General features: G+C 50.1%; 1 protein-coding gene across 1 annotated transcript in view; it reads left to right on the top strand.

The window, feature by feature from the left end:
* Positions 1-3,563: 3,563 nt before the first annotated feature.
* The window catches only part of CUNH10orf67 (chromosome unknown C10orf67 homolog), a 109,131-nt gene continuing 97,871 nt past the window's right edge, over positions 3,564-14,823 (top strand). Inside the window, exons 1-2 of the mRNA XM_040992619.1 lie at positions 3,564-3,643; positions 13,115-13,235. Of these exons, the coding sequence (XP_040848553.1) occupies positions 3,564-3,643; positions 13,115-13,235 (201 nt within the window). The remainder of the gene's footprint in view (positions 3,644-13,114; positions 13,236-14,823) is intronic.

Raw genomic sequence — 14,823 nt, 5'->3', positions numbered from 1 at the left:
CCTCGTGGTGTCCTTCCCTGCCCCTTTCATAATGTTGATCATGGGGCAAGGCATGGCATAAAACAAATTTACATAACCTAGCCTGCACCGCATAATCATACGTTACAGCTGAGATAAAAGAAACATCAGCACTTGATGACACTCTAGAAAGAATTTCAATTACAAGCTTACACGGAACCCTGCTGGCATTTATTAGACTATGGAACTGATGCTGTGCAGCTGCAAAGGTCAAGGACCTCATTTGCAATTAGCCCTGGACTTTCTCAAATCCGTGCCACGTACTCAGAGATATCATCTCTCTCTTTGTTTCTTGGATTATATTCGTACGTGTGTACCTCTCCGAGACCTTTTAAAGTTTTACCCTGCGTCCTCTAAACAGAATAAGTAAAAACCATTTTAGCTGTGTGATGTCCAATTCTTCATGAATGGAAAACTTTGAAGAGTAAGGTTGTTTTTCTGAATGGGAGCTTATTTATTTATTCCAGATTGATTTATCGGGCCCGGCGCAGTAGCTTAGCAGCTAAAGTCCTTGCCTTGTACGTGCCGGGATCCCATATAGGCGCCGGTTCTAATCCCGGCCACCCCACTTCCCATCCTAGCCCCTGCTTGTGGCCTGGGAAAGCAGTCGAGGACGGCCCAAAGCCTTGGGACCCTGCACTCGCATGGGAGACCCCATAAGAGACTGCTGGCTTCAGATGGTCTCAGCTCAGGTCGTTGTGGCCACTTGGGGAGTGAATCATGAGATGGAAGATCTTCCTCTCCGTCTCTCCTCTGTATATCTGCCTTTCCAATAAAAATCGTTTCTCTAAAAGATTTACTTGAAAGGCAGAGTTAGAGAGAGGGAGAGAGACAGAGACTGAGAGATGCTGCACATCTGCTGGTTCACCCACCAAGAAGGGCCAGACCAGAAGGGAACCAGGAGACTGACGCTCCATCAGGTTCTCCCGTGGGAGGCAGGGATCCAAGGACTCACCATGTTCCAGCTGTTCCCCAGGCACACTGGTAGGATCAGAGCAGCTGGGACTTGAACCAGCTCTACCACAGGACACTGGTGTTGCAGGTGGCAGCTGAACCCTCTGCATCACGACAGGGCCCCCCGAGCAGTAGTTTAGCTGTCTGTCTCGGGGGGCGTTACCAGGGTGGCATGCTTTTTCTGTCGATGATTCCCAATAGGAAGCTGAGCCAGGTTCACTGTTTCCATTTGTGGGGAGACAGACGCTCAGAAGCATCAACTGTGACCTTGCCCCAATGCCGTGCAGTGAATGCATGTAAAGCCTGCTCAGCTTTTTAATATTTATGGTAGAGGTCATGACCTTTCTATGAAAAAGTCTGTTGATGATTTCTACCTGTGATGGAGACCTGGATGGAACATGACAAGTTAGCACAGGTGAGAGAACACGATCCAAAATGAGTACTTAAAAAAAAAAAAAGATTTATTTTATTTTTCCATTGGAAAGTCAGATATACAGAGAGGAGGAGAGACAGGGAGGAAGAGCTTCCATGCCATGATTCACTCCCCAAGCGGCCACAACTGCTGGAGTGAAGCCTATCTGAAGCCAGGAACCAAGAGCCTCCTCTGGGTCTTGCACACAGGTGCAGCGCCCCAAGGCTTTGGGCCATCCTCTATTGCTTTCCCAGGCCATAAGCAGTGAGCTGGATGGGAACTGAGGTCGCCAGGATTAGAACCGGCAGCCATATAGGATCCTGGTGCGTGCAAAGTGAAGACTTAAGCCGCTAGGCTACTGCACCGGGCCCTCAAATGAGTATTTTTATAAGCCAGAACACCTGAGAGACAGAATGTCACTCACTGGCAAGGCAAATGCCGGGCAGTTAACGCTTCAGAAATAAGCTCTAACATCCCTTGGTCTCCTGGACACTGAAATCCAAAACTCCTCGCTACGCGATTTCACAAGAATCCCAACAGAGATGTTTTGTTCAGAGCGTGTTTTTGTGGGATGGTGTGACTCCACAGTTCCCATCAGTCGACAGACTCCACACAGAGCTGACCAATGACTCACCGGCCCCAGCATGAGGCCTGGCTTCTCTGCGGCACAATAATAAGCATTGTGACAAGGCAGTGAAGCACTGTGTGTGCATGCTCTTCTCACTCTCCTGGTCTCATTCCAAGCATGGGATTCGAACCTTTATCTAAAACATCCATCTAGAAATAGAACGGTTAAAAAAAAAAATCCTTAAGACAAAAAAAAATTGTGTATGAATATATATGTATATCTTGAAAAGAGCATTTTTGCTAATATAAGAAAACTTTCCTAGATATGTTTTTAGATTTTGAAGATAAGAACCCCTGGGGACCAGCACTGTGGTATAACAGGCTATTACTGCCTGCAATGCTGGCATGGCCTCTGGGCACCGGTTCACGTCCTGGCTGCTCTACTTCCAATCCAGCTTCCTGCTGACGCACCGGGAAAAGCAGAGACGGCCGAGTGCTTAGGCACCTGCACCTAAGTGGGAGACCCGGACGGAGCTCCTGGCTCCTGCTTCGGCCTGGCCAGTCCTGGTCCTGTGTCCTGTGTCCGTTTGATGAGGGAATGTTGGCCTTTCCAGTCGGACTTGACAGTAATCTAACAGATTTTGCTTTCCCTATTTTCAGCTCCTGTCTTTCCCATAACTATCATAAAGCAGAAAACAAAACGTAGGTATTCCCTCCCTGCAAAGACCACAACTGGGGATGTAGTCAGCTGAGCTCTAGAACCAGGGAATGGATATATGAGGAGGCCCCTGTCAGCTGTCTGCGAGTAGTGACAATCTGAAACACCGGATGAGCCTGTTGCCCTAGTAAAAGCAAACTTAGTGGGGACTGGAGGACATCGGATGGCAGGCCACACACCCTAGTTTAACATCTATCCTCTCATTTGCGATCTTCACGCCACATGCCCAGGTCAGCAGGGGTCCCTAGGATCCTGCTGGGGTAGACGGGGAGAAAATGGGGAGAAGGCAGAGAAGGAAGAAAGGAGGTGTAGGAATACGGCTCTCTACTACCGGCCCTCCCGGAGACGCGCGGGCTCGCGGGGTCACGCCCTCCGTCCCCGCAGCTCCGCCCCTGACATAGCTCCGCCCAATCCTCCCCACGCTCACCTACGCCCCGCCCACGCTCACCTACGCCCCGCCCACAAGGCCCCGCCCCCGACTCAGCTCCGCCCCAATCCTCTCCCGCCTAATCTCAAGCCCGCTCGCCTGGCCCACTCTCACCTACGCCCCGCCCTCCGTCTCCGCAGCCACGTCCCTGACTTAGCTCCGCCCCCTCTCGCGCCTCACCTCACGCCCGCTCACCTCACACGCTCACCTACGCCCCGCCCCATGCCCACAATCCCCGCCCCCTGACTCAGCTCCGACCCAATCCTCTCGCGCCTCACCTCAAGCCCGCTCGGCTCCACGCCCACCTACGCCCCGCTTCACGCCCACAAGCTCCGCCCCTCACGTCGCCTCTCGGGCCTCGCGGGCCTGGGAGTTGCCTGGGCGACAGAGGGACGCAGCGTGTGGGCGCCCGCTCCCTGGGGGACTGGGAGCTTGGCAGCGGGTGGCAAGTGCGTGTGTGCGCTGGCATGGAGGCAGAGGAGGAGGAGTCCGAGGAGACAGTCGAATCCCTGGAGGCCAAGCTTGAAGAATTCAGGGCCATCCCCAGGTGATCAGCTCCGGCGTCTGACAGGTCCCCGACCTCCTGGAACCCGTCACGTGGGGTTAGACTTGTGGCGTGAACTCTGAGGGAGATCCGAGCTTCCACCTGCTGGTTCACTCCCTGAAATGGTCGCTAGGGTGGAGTTGAGCCAGACCAAAGCCAGGGGCTTCCTCTGGTTCTCCTCCACGTGGGTGCAAAGCCCAAGCAAGCACTTGGCCCATCTCTAGGTGGTTAGCAGGGAGCTGCATGCGAAACGGAACAGCTAGAACTTGAACCTGGCAGATTCATAGAAGATGCCAGTATGGCAGGTGGTAGCTTAGCTCACTACCTCAACGTGCCCTCACGCTTGCCTGTTTGGGCCAAAGGTCTGCTGGTGCAGGTGGGCTGGCCCGGAGCCCCTTGTGGCAGAGAGCATCAGGATGAGCAGAAAGGCCGTCTGGGAGACAGTGCCAGCTGGGCTCAGCCTCACTCAGGGCTTGTTTTAACAGTGACGATGAAGCACCATGAGAACCAAGCAGGGGTGGGTGGACACCAGGGGCGTGCTGTGTCTAACCTGTTCTGGAGGTTGACTCGCCCGGCAGCCTTGGTGCCCTGGATTCCTTGGCATTTCTTGGCAGAGCACCCAGCTAGAAAGATGCCCAGTGCCAGGTGCTCATATAATGTGTGTAGACTGGACCTGGGGCCTATGGGATCTTGGGTGTGAACTGTGTACCCACAGTGCTGGGGGACAGCAAGGGAGCTGGACTTGTGGGAGGGGCTGGAGATCCTAGGATCTGTGACAGATCTACAGAACACCTCAAGGTCAGTGAGCCCACGATCCATAGGTCAGCAGGTCAACTGCAGAGAGGACCAGAAAAGGAAGAGCAGGGTGCCTGCTGTCTGAGGCACAGCAAGGGGCCCTGGGTGGCTGGAGCAGGGGAGGGAGTGGGTGAGCAGTAAAGCTCAGATCCAGGCTGCCTTGTAGTGGAGGACAGCATTGTGCGGACCTCAGGAGCGCGTAAGGGCGTGGACAGAGGGCGATGCTGTCTGACTTTCATAATAGATGGGACAAGGGCAGCCAGACCGGGGACCATTGCACTAGTACGTGTGAGAGGTGGTCCCAGGGGATGCTGTGCAGCAAGACGTCAGACCCCAGATGCGTGCTACAGGAAGGACAGAACAGATCTGGAGGAGGAAGGTCTCTGAGATTTTTAGGTTTGTTTTTTTCCCCCTACTACTTTTAGTTACTGCTTACAGGCCTGTCTGGAGGAAGTACTGTCAGCATACTTTGGGACATGATGTGTCCTCAGTGGTTGTTAGAGAGCCATGGTTGATGTCAAGAACCTGAGCGCCAAAAGAGAGGTCTGGTTTGGCAGTGTATTCGTTTGGGATTGATTGACCCAGAAATGGTGTCTTAAGCTGGGAGACTGGGTGAGGTGGACCAGGAAGGGAGTGTGCAGAGGAGGGACGGGCCTTGCCCCGAGCCATTCACCCCATCACGTAGTCCTCTCCCCATTTAGCACCCAGCAGTGAAAGCATAGCACAGCCCGGACCTGTCTCGGTTGCCTAATGCATTGTCAGGCACCTGTTAGCATGGCCTATTCTAGGATGCTGTGTCAAGTGTCATCACAACATGAATAATGCGCATCCATGACTGTTTTCTATCATCCTTTAGCATGCTAATTTTGTATCTAATTCATTACAAACCATAATTGCTTTCTTCCCGGAGACGGTGTTTCATGGGTACCAACCAACCTGCTGTACAGAAATAGAATTGCTGAGACTATAAATAAGGCCTGTGTGGGAGCTACTTAGCTCATTTGTTGTGATGGGGGTTTCTGCCGGAGGCAGCAGGGTTGTTGTCTGCTGCGAGAGGCATTTGGAATCTGAAGGGAAAGGCTGGGGAAGGACCCCTCGTCTTGCCCCGTGGATTCTGAAGGAGCCATTGCACGAGGTTGGGATTGCCCTCAACAAGGAGCCACAGGATGAATCGGCCACTTCAGCCTAATGATGTGACTTTGAAAAATTAGTTTCTTTTCATTTCACCATTTGGAGAGAGAGAATCACCCCTCTGCTGGTTCACTCCCAAAATGCCAGCAAGAACTAGCGTGGATATGTTACTTTCAGACTCCCATGCTATTATTTAAGGCCTAAGACAGCAATGATAGTTCTGGGTAAACTCAGAACCTTTTAACTGGTCCTCTAATGAAGAATTCCCATGACTCTCAAGTGACTTATTTTGAAAAAAAAAATTTCGAGTTTAGAGAAAGGTTACCAAAATAAGACAAAGAACTCCCATATCCCCTCAACCTTGAATCTTCTGTTCTTACTGATTTTCCGTAATGTTTTTCCCTAAAAAGAAGATGTATTCATTTAAAAGGCAAACACACACACACACACACATCTTCCATCTGCTAGCTCACTTCCCAGATGGTCACGACGGCCAGGCTGAAACCAGGAATCAGGAACTGCATCCCGTTCTCCCATGTGGGTGGTAGGAACCCATGACTTGAGCTGTCTCTTGCTCATTTCCCAGGTGCCTTAGCAAGGAGCTGGGTTGGAAGTGAAGCAGCTGGGACTCAACAATCCTACCAAGGTGTGCTTGCTATTCCCTGGGGAGCGATGCTTTAGCCCCCTCTCATGTATGGAAATCTAAGCGGGATGGGCACCGGGTGTGGCAGTGAGATGCCAGTCAGACACCTGTGACCCACACTGCAGTGCCCAGGCATGGCTCCTGGTCTGGGTCATGCCTCCAGCTTCCTGCTCATCGTGACCCTGGCAGGAAGCGCAGATAGCCCAAGTGGTTGGATTCCGGATGCCCACTTGGGAGACCTGGCTAGAATTCTTGGCTGTTGGGTTTGACCTTCTGGCTGTTGCTCACGTCTGGGGGAGTGAATCAGGATGTAGGAGCTCTCCCTCTCTTGGTCCTGCTGTCATTCCAGCTTTCATGTAACTAAGTCATACTCTTCTAAAAATGTGTAAATATATACACATAGGTATGTGATACGTGTGTATGAACATATGGATACACCTGTAACTGGGTATCTCTTAAGTGTGTCCACTCATACACTTGGCCTTCTGTATGAATTCTGTATCTGTGATTTAGCTAACCATGGACTTAGTATATTTTTAATAACCACTCATAGTATTGAACTTGACTAAAAAAATGCAGTGTTAACAACTTTTTTTTTTTTTTTAAGATTTAACTATTTTTATTGGAAAGTCAGATATACAGAGAAGAGGAGAGACAGAGAGCAAGATCTTCTATCCGATGATTCACTCCCCAAGTGGCCGCAACGGCCAGAGTTGAGCTGATCCAAAGCCAGGAGCCAGGAGTCTTTTCCGGGTCTCCCACGTGGGCTCACGGTCCCAAGGCTTTGGGCCATCCTTGACTGCTTTCCCAGGCTACAAGCAGGGAGCTGGATGGAAAGTGGGGCCACTGGGATTAGGACCGGTGCCTACATGGGATCCTGGCATGTACAAGGTGAGGACTTTAGCCACTAGGCTGCTATGCCAGACCCATGTTAACAACTTTTGCCATAATGTTAACATTGTGTCAGACATATGCTCTCTGGCAGTAATACCAAAGGATATGCATGGGTCATGTGGTTTTAATTTTCTCAGTTTTATCATTTCTTGGCCTTTTGGCTAAGATCAAGTACAATTTTATCAATTTTATCGACTTGAAGAAGAGCTGGCGCAGGGAGGAGAGCAAGCAGGCACACACCGGATGGAGTTGCGGCTAAAGCAGGGACTGGGGACAGAGTCCGAGTTCCGCACACAGCACTGGAGCCATCCCTTGTGCCTCTTAGGATGCACGGCAGCGGGAAGCTGGATTCAGGAGCCGAGGAGCCAGACATCCTGGGGCTGCTGGAGTCCCAGAGGACCTCGCGACACCCGTGGCAGGTGCTTGTCCCAGCATGCCGTTTATGCAAAGCACATGAGCATCTGCAGACTGTGGCTCTATGGGTGTCCTTGGAGCAGCCCCAGCATTGCTAGGGTCCCTCCCACCCCCTCATGCTGCTTCCTAGCTACTGCTTTTGTAGAACTGGTCATCTTGGATTCCCATCCTCTTCAGTGCATTTGCTGATTAACTCACAGTCCACAGTCGCCTGGCCTTGCACTCCCCCACCTGGTGCTGTTGCCCGGCCTCCCAGTGGGCACATCCTCCGTGTGGGTGCCCGCTGGCCTTCTCGGCCTGACTTTCGTGTATGAACCACCTCACTGGCTCCTCAATGAGAAAGAAAGGCAAGGGAAGGCAAAGGGACGTGACTATGATTTCCACAGGTGTGGAGGGACCAGCCCCTTGCTAAGGATGCCCCTGAACAGCAGGTGTCTGAGACATGAAACTCAGAGTGTATATGGTCTGAGACTTCAAACTCAGGGCTCACCACTGTCTCAGAATAAATGCAAAGTACTTTTTGCTTACCCGTTTAACCAAACAAGTGCCCGTATCATTGGAAGCTTGCTTTGTCTGTTGCTACTGTTCTGGATGCCCGGAAGTGCCTGGTGAAACAGTAGGTGCTAGGTTGTTATCTGGTACATGTGTGAGCCTTGTGCCAATCTCTTTGGACTAAGGGCATGTGGCCGGAATCAGGAGATGGAATTTAATGCTCGGGAGCCGTGGTTCTTATAGGGTCCTTTCTAGAAGGATAGTGGTGCAACCTGGACTTCAGCGAGGTGTCCTGAGAGGCAGTGGCAGTGAGAGACTAATAAGACAGAACCTCGGGAGGCGATGATGTCTTTGGCAAATGCGGGCAGCATTCTCTAAATGAGGCAGGATGCTTCCTTTGGAAATTGAAGGCCTTATTTTAGTTCTGTCTCATGCACTATTTGGAGGATTAAAGAGCCAGTTGCTTGCCAAGGAGCACAAAGTGTTTGAGGTCTTCCCTTACTTACCAGCCAATGGGTTTTCCCACTCTTGTCCCAGGGCCCTTGGCAGAAGACACAAGACCCCTCCCTGGTCAGAGGTGAAGGACATCACCAGTACAGCACAAGCCCTGGCTAGAGAGTGAACATCATCGTGTGGGTCCCCATGTTCCCAAGTCCTACTTGGGGGGAACTCACAGGGCGCCATTCACGCCTGAGGTAGCACACGCGTGGGGTCATACACCACAGAGAGGCATGCCCTGGGCTTGAGGGATCCACCCGCGATTGTTGGCAGGTGGCAGACATCATGTCACCCTGCAGGGCTGCCCACAGCTGACGTACACCCTGAGAAACGGCCTGTGGGTAGAGCAGGCTCCACATTCCTCGCTTTTGCAGAAAGGGATATTCAGGGCCCGCGGGGGTTGCCTTGCGTTATTGGTGAGAGGGGAGAAAAAAACCCCAGAAGCTCTTTAAAGCAAATTAGACTGGGTCTGAAAAGTATGGATCTATGGAAAAGCACCAGAAACATTCGTGGAAATCATGATGTCTGTTGATGGAGCTTCCTCCCCTCTGGATAAAGAGGTTGACAAGCCTGTCCCCATGATAAATGCTGGTGAGGGTGTGGATGGGTCACTGGATATTTAGTACGGTTGATTCCACATCCCTATTTTGAGTATTAAGAAATTTTATTTTTCTCCATTGAAACATAGTCAGCCATAGTTGAGTGTAGCTATCTACACATACACTCTGCAAGTTGTCTCCAAACTCAGTGAAAACACGATGAGATTTCCGTAGTGCAGTAGTGACAGTGGATGGTTGTCATTGCCCCAGTAACCACCACAGCCCCAGTAACCAGGCGACGTTTCTCCAAGGCCACAATGGGCCGTCTAAGCCTTAACACTACTCCTCTTTTCATTAACCCCCTGCAACGGGTACTCATCTTCTCAGCGCCGGCAGGCTGAGTAACCTGCCCAGGATCACATGGCTTAGGGTGAATCAGGATGCTTTTAGCTGTGCGGGATGGGAACTGCCAGCACGTGGTGGCACAGGTGCTAGCTGACATTTCAGGGAAACCAGAAGTGTGCAGGTTTCAGGGTCGGTGGAATTAACGGCTGCACCAGATCTTCAGGCAGACTCACTTGTGCCTTGTCTGGAGGCTCACGCGTGGGGCATTGCTTTGCCCTCTGGCCTACCCCCTTCCTGGGGTCACTGGGTTTTTGTGGCAGTTGCTGGTGTTACTTCCATACTTGGCAATGGGCAGAGTCACCAAAGAGACCTCTCCTCTGTGGTCTCCCAAATAGAAAAAGGACTCAGTATACCTGCCCTGAATCCTCTTAACCCAGCTGAGGATGTGCCCTGCCATGGGGCTGCCCTGTTGAGCTTAGGCCATTGCTGGACTTGTGCTTGGTGCTGGGCATGCGTTCACACTCCCTTGGGTCCTCTGGGGAACTCTGCTGAGGAGCTGCCCCTGTCTGGACCTACTCCAGGTGATCAGCAGAAAGGAGGTGAGGACATGACATCCCCCCCTTTGAATAAACTACACGAGATGGAAGAAGCCTGAGTCCTTCCACATAGGAACTAACAACATCAGAACAACAGCCAGGAACCACGATCGGTCATCAGAACCAGAAGATCAATAAACTTCCGGCGGGACAATGGGAGAGGAACCTTCTCCAGTCCTTACCTAGTTCCAGCTCTGGGCCTCCACCCTCTATAATGACTAACAAGGTTCCTCCTAAACCCCCTGCCCCCCTTCACGCACACACACACACACACACACACACACACACACACACACTCATATACACACACTAATAGGATGAGATAACCAAAGAACAATAAAGAAAGATAGGTCATCAAGGACTCACACATGTCCTATTAGATGGAACACAAAGAACAAGTATCCATTAGCAAGGTATGAGAGATTTCTCTGCAACACCCCCAAACTCGTTGCACACCTCAATTGATGAAGTGTCATTGAAATAGTTGTAGGAGGTAGTCAAGAACTTACATGTAATTTTTAACATATTGTCTACTCAATACTATGTCAGATATCACATGTTTGCCTTGATTTAACCTATAATTTATGCTTGGTTGTTTGTTACTTTTTGAACCTGTCATTGATACTGTCTCAACCCAGATGTTTTGAAGAATTGGACTTGCATTTTTTTTTTAGCATATTGTTCACTCAATACTATGACAATTAATTCCATAATGTTGTATATTGACGCTGATGTTTTGTTGGGGATTTTAACTGACCAGAACTTTACTCTGTTAGCTCTACCTTCGGACCAGAGAAGGTCTCCCCAAGAGGCCACTAAACTTATCTGGACAATAAGATGCTGGACTTTATGCTAGGTATATGCTTGCAATGAAGGAATTTCAACTGAACTTGAACCGCAGTCATGCAGCAAGGTGGAGCAATCCACTATGGGAGGAGGGGTGTGGGAGGGGTGGGAGGAATCCCCAGTGCTTATAAAACTGTATCACATAATGCAATGTTAATAACAAATAAAAAAAATATTTATTTATTTGGAAGGTAGAATTGGTGGGGGGTCCGTGATGTGGGGCATGCTCCAAGGGTCCTGCTCAAGTGGTTTAGATAGTTCAGCAGTTCTGAATTGTTGCCAATCTTGCCATTCCAAGCACAATGCAATCTCTCCAGAATCGACTGGTTGACATAGTCCATCTTAGAGTCTCCGTTTGCCCTGATATTCATTGCCAACACTGGCTGGGGTAGTTGATTGATTTGTTCTGTCCTCTGACCTCTGTCATGGTATCAAGTATCCTCTGCAGATTCCAATGTACAGTCATCTCTCCCCATATCTCCTTGCTCCTTTCCTTAGTCGATCTACAATCCTTGTGCCCAGGAGTGCGTGGGTTCTCCAGCCCATTCTTTGGAAGCCCTGTGGGTGGTGTGCTGGTCTGGAGCTCTGCATGCCCATCAGAGTCCCAGACTCCTGGCACAGGAGCTGGCCTGGTGCCTTACCCTTCCACACACCCAAGATTTAGGCTCATTGAGGTTCTCCAGGCCTGGTCCACCAGCACACCAGGGGCAGCATGCTAACCTGGGGCTCTTCCCTCCCCTCTCCTCACTTGCCCATGACCAAACACGTGAGGAAATCCCCATCTGCCTAGAGGTGAGCTCCCAGGTCCCCACATGCCCACCAGCACTATGCCCTAGTCTGCCCCTGAAGCCCTCATCTTCAGGCCCCTGGGGGCTGCCCACCGACCACCCAGCCAGCTCACCGGCGTGGGAAAATGGCCTGAATTAATTTTTAAAATACCAAACCAGCTGTGTGTTCTTAGAAATGACACACTAAAAAAAGTAGCTATATTTTTCAAAGATTTTATGAGAGGAATGTCATTGTCTTTCTATTTGCAAGCCTTTTCCAAGCCTGGCTTAGCTGTCTGGCTTTGGGCTGTCAGGCAGTCACATGACATGCTATCTCTGGAATATGGCAATGAACATGTATGGGAGAATGATTGTGGACAAGACAAACAAAATGGGAATATTCCATAAAAGTGGCCATGGTCTGCTGTGTTCCCTTAGAGATTGTTTCAGAACCCCTTGGGGTCATGCTGAAAACCTCCATCCTGACTCCTAGCTTCGGGATTGGAGCAGAATTTCCTTGTTAAAGGCAAAAAAAAAAAAAAAAAGGGTTTCATTTCAGCTTACAGTTTGAAGTGGCATGGCACAGCTGCCCTTCATGGTCTGGCATGTGGTGGAGGCTGGTCGTGGCAGGTGCAGCCACGGTGTTCACACCATGAGGCAGGAGGCAGAAAAGACAGCACCTGGGTTGAACTTGAGCTTGAGGAATCAAAACCTCCTGGGAGAACTTCCCTCCCAGGGCATGGCGCCTTCTCCCTCCAGCCCTACCTCTCAGACCTCACTGGATCAAGTCTCTGTCCTGACTTCAGAGTTCCAACAGCTGACCTTGCATCACCCTTCTCCCCCATTTTAGCACAAGAAATAGCACTACATAAGCTGGAAAGAGAAGGGACTCACCAGGATTGTATTCAGGAAAGTGAACATAGGATTGGTGTCCACAGAACCAGCAGCCACAGTCCCAGGGCACTGGCCAGCCACAGCCTCCTGCTTAAAGTTGTTCAGAACACTGCTCGAGTTGCTGCTCGGCCTCTGGGCCAAGGCCACATGCTAAGAGGATTCCTCATGCCACCAGCCCCTTAGAATGGTTTCTGTCATTGTCTAAGATTTATTTAGTTAGTTATGTGAAAGGCAGAGTTAAGAGATAGATAGATCTCCCATTCGCTCTTTCCTTCCCTAAATGGCCACAATGGCCAGGGCTAGGGTCAGGCCCTCACCAGGAGTCAGGAACTGCCTCCTGGTCACCCACGTGGGTGGCAGGGGCCCAAACACTCAGGCCCTCGTCGGCTGCCTCTCCAGCCACATTAGCAGGATAGGAAGTGGAGCAGCTGGGACACAGTGCAGTTTTTATATCACATGCCAGAGTCACAGGTGGTGGCTCAAGGCAGTATGCCACCATACCAGCCCTGCGTGATTGACAACAGGACTTACTCCCAGCCATGCACGTTCACGGACATTTCTAAGGAAATATCTGTGATGTGAAGTGCACTGAACACCTTTGTCTTCCCTCTTCTTTCCAGGTATAACATTTCTGATGATTTAAAGGTTGGCTTTTTCACCACAGACCATGCCACCCAAACAGACCACACCGAAATTTTGCCAGTAAAGGAGTTGAGTTTATCTACACGGAAGTTACTGCAGGTAATTATGGATCTACTTGTCAATTCTGACATGATTTTCAGATATGTTTAGCCTTCCTGTCTCTTTCATTGACGGAATTAAAATGATTAAAATGTAAATTTTAACTTTGACAACTTTGACAAACCAAGCTGATGAACGATTGTGTTTTTCTGTAGGTAAAACATCTCTGATTTCGATCATGAATTAGGTCATGATGTGCGGCATGCCTGTGCGTGTCACCTTGTTTGGTGAAATATTCGGTTAGCTTTTGACATTTCTGAGCATTTTTCTCTGATACTTTGAAATTGATTAAAGCATATGTGATACAGAGAGAGAGCGCCATGCTATGTTAATCACCACAGAACTTTACTAGACCTCTACAGTGTGACCTCTTCCCATCGGATCTTTCTCAGTTGTCAAGAAGGAGCCCACCTCGTGTCCATTAGCTCTGACGAGTCGTTGGGAGACCGTCTCCCATGCTGGAGTGTCCCCCCTGCAGATGTTCCGGCATGCCTTGCTTTGGGGAGCTTGCGCTCCACTGTCCCTTGAGAGGACTGTCCGGTCCTGGCAACACAGACTCCTGGTTCTGTCCCAGACGCACACCGTGGATTAGGCTGTCTCTCCGTGTCTCGGCCTCCCATCCTTGGCTTGGAGGAGTCGTCTGCCTCTGCTCGTGGGCCGGTGGCTCTGTGTGCAGCAGTGTTTGAAGTGAGTCAGAGGATGTGTGCATGAGTCATGATGAAGGTCACTGCCAAATTACCCCTGCATACACATCACACCACATTACTCTCCTCCTGGTACCTTTTAAGGGTGTTTTCCTCACATGCTTGTCAAATTATGGCTTGTTTTATGAAGACAGCTGTCAGAAGAAAAGTCTATTATCATCTCCCCTGGTAGCCAGGTCGCTCCGGTGACTGAGTTTCCATCAGGAGGATTTAGATGGAAACTTTTGTGTAGAGTCGCTGCACCTGACCTTTGTCACTTGTTCTGGACCTCCCTCCTCCTTCCCTTTCCTCTTCCCTTATTTCCTTTCCCTCCTTCCCTTCCCTCCTTCCTTTCCCTCCTTTCTTCCTTCTTTTCTTCCTCATTCCTCCCCTCCCCTCCTCTCCCCTCCCCTCCCCTCCCGTACCCTCCTCAGCCTGACCCAGCCCCTGCTCTTGTGGCCATCTGAGGAACGAACCAGCAGATGAAAGGTTTCCCTCTTTTTCTCTTTTTTATTCAATCTTTGTCACTTTTTCAAATAAATGTATTTTAAAGCTTGGAGGTGAGAATTCAATCCTAATCTCCTGTGAGAATGGAGGGGCTCAAGTGCTTAAGCCACCACCTGCTACCTCCTAGGGTGCGCATCAGCTTCTGAATCCACACACTCTGGTATCTGATGTGGGTGTCCCAAGTAGCATTGTAACAAACTGTTATGCCAAATACCTAAGTTTGTAAAATTTTAAAATTATCCTTCTGTTGATCTTCAAGCTTACAAACCCTTTTCCCTGCCATCTTTATTCCTTCAAATACTTCCAGCGAAGTTTTAGTTTCAGATAACTCAAGAGTTAAATCTAGAGTTTGTTTCCTTTATCATGGTTTCTATTTCTGTTTCTTTTTTTGTCTCCAT

Source organism: Ochotona curzoniae, unplaced genomic scaffold (assembly GCF_017591425.1).
Source record: "Ochotona curzoniae isolate NIBS_2020 unplaced genomic scaffold, NIBS_Ocur_1.0 contig_78, whole genome shotgun sequence".
NCBI classification, from domain to species: domain Eukaryota; kingdom Metazoa; phylum Chordata; class Mammalia; order Lagomorpha; family Ochotonidae; genus Ochotona; species Ochotona curzoniae.
The sequence above is the reverse complement of the archived record's forward strand: the minus strand, read 5'-3'. Positions and strand labels throughout refer to the sequence as shown.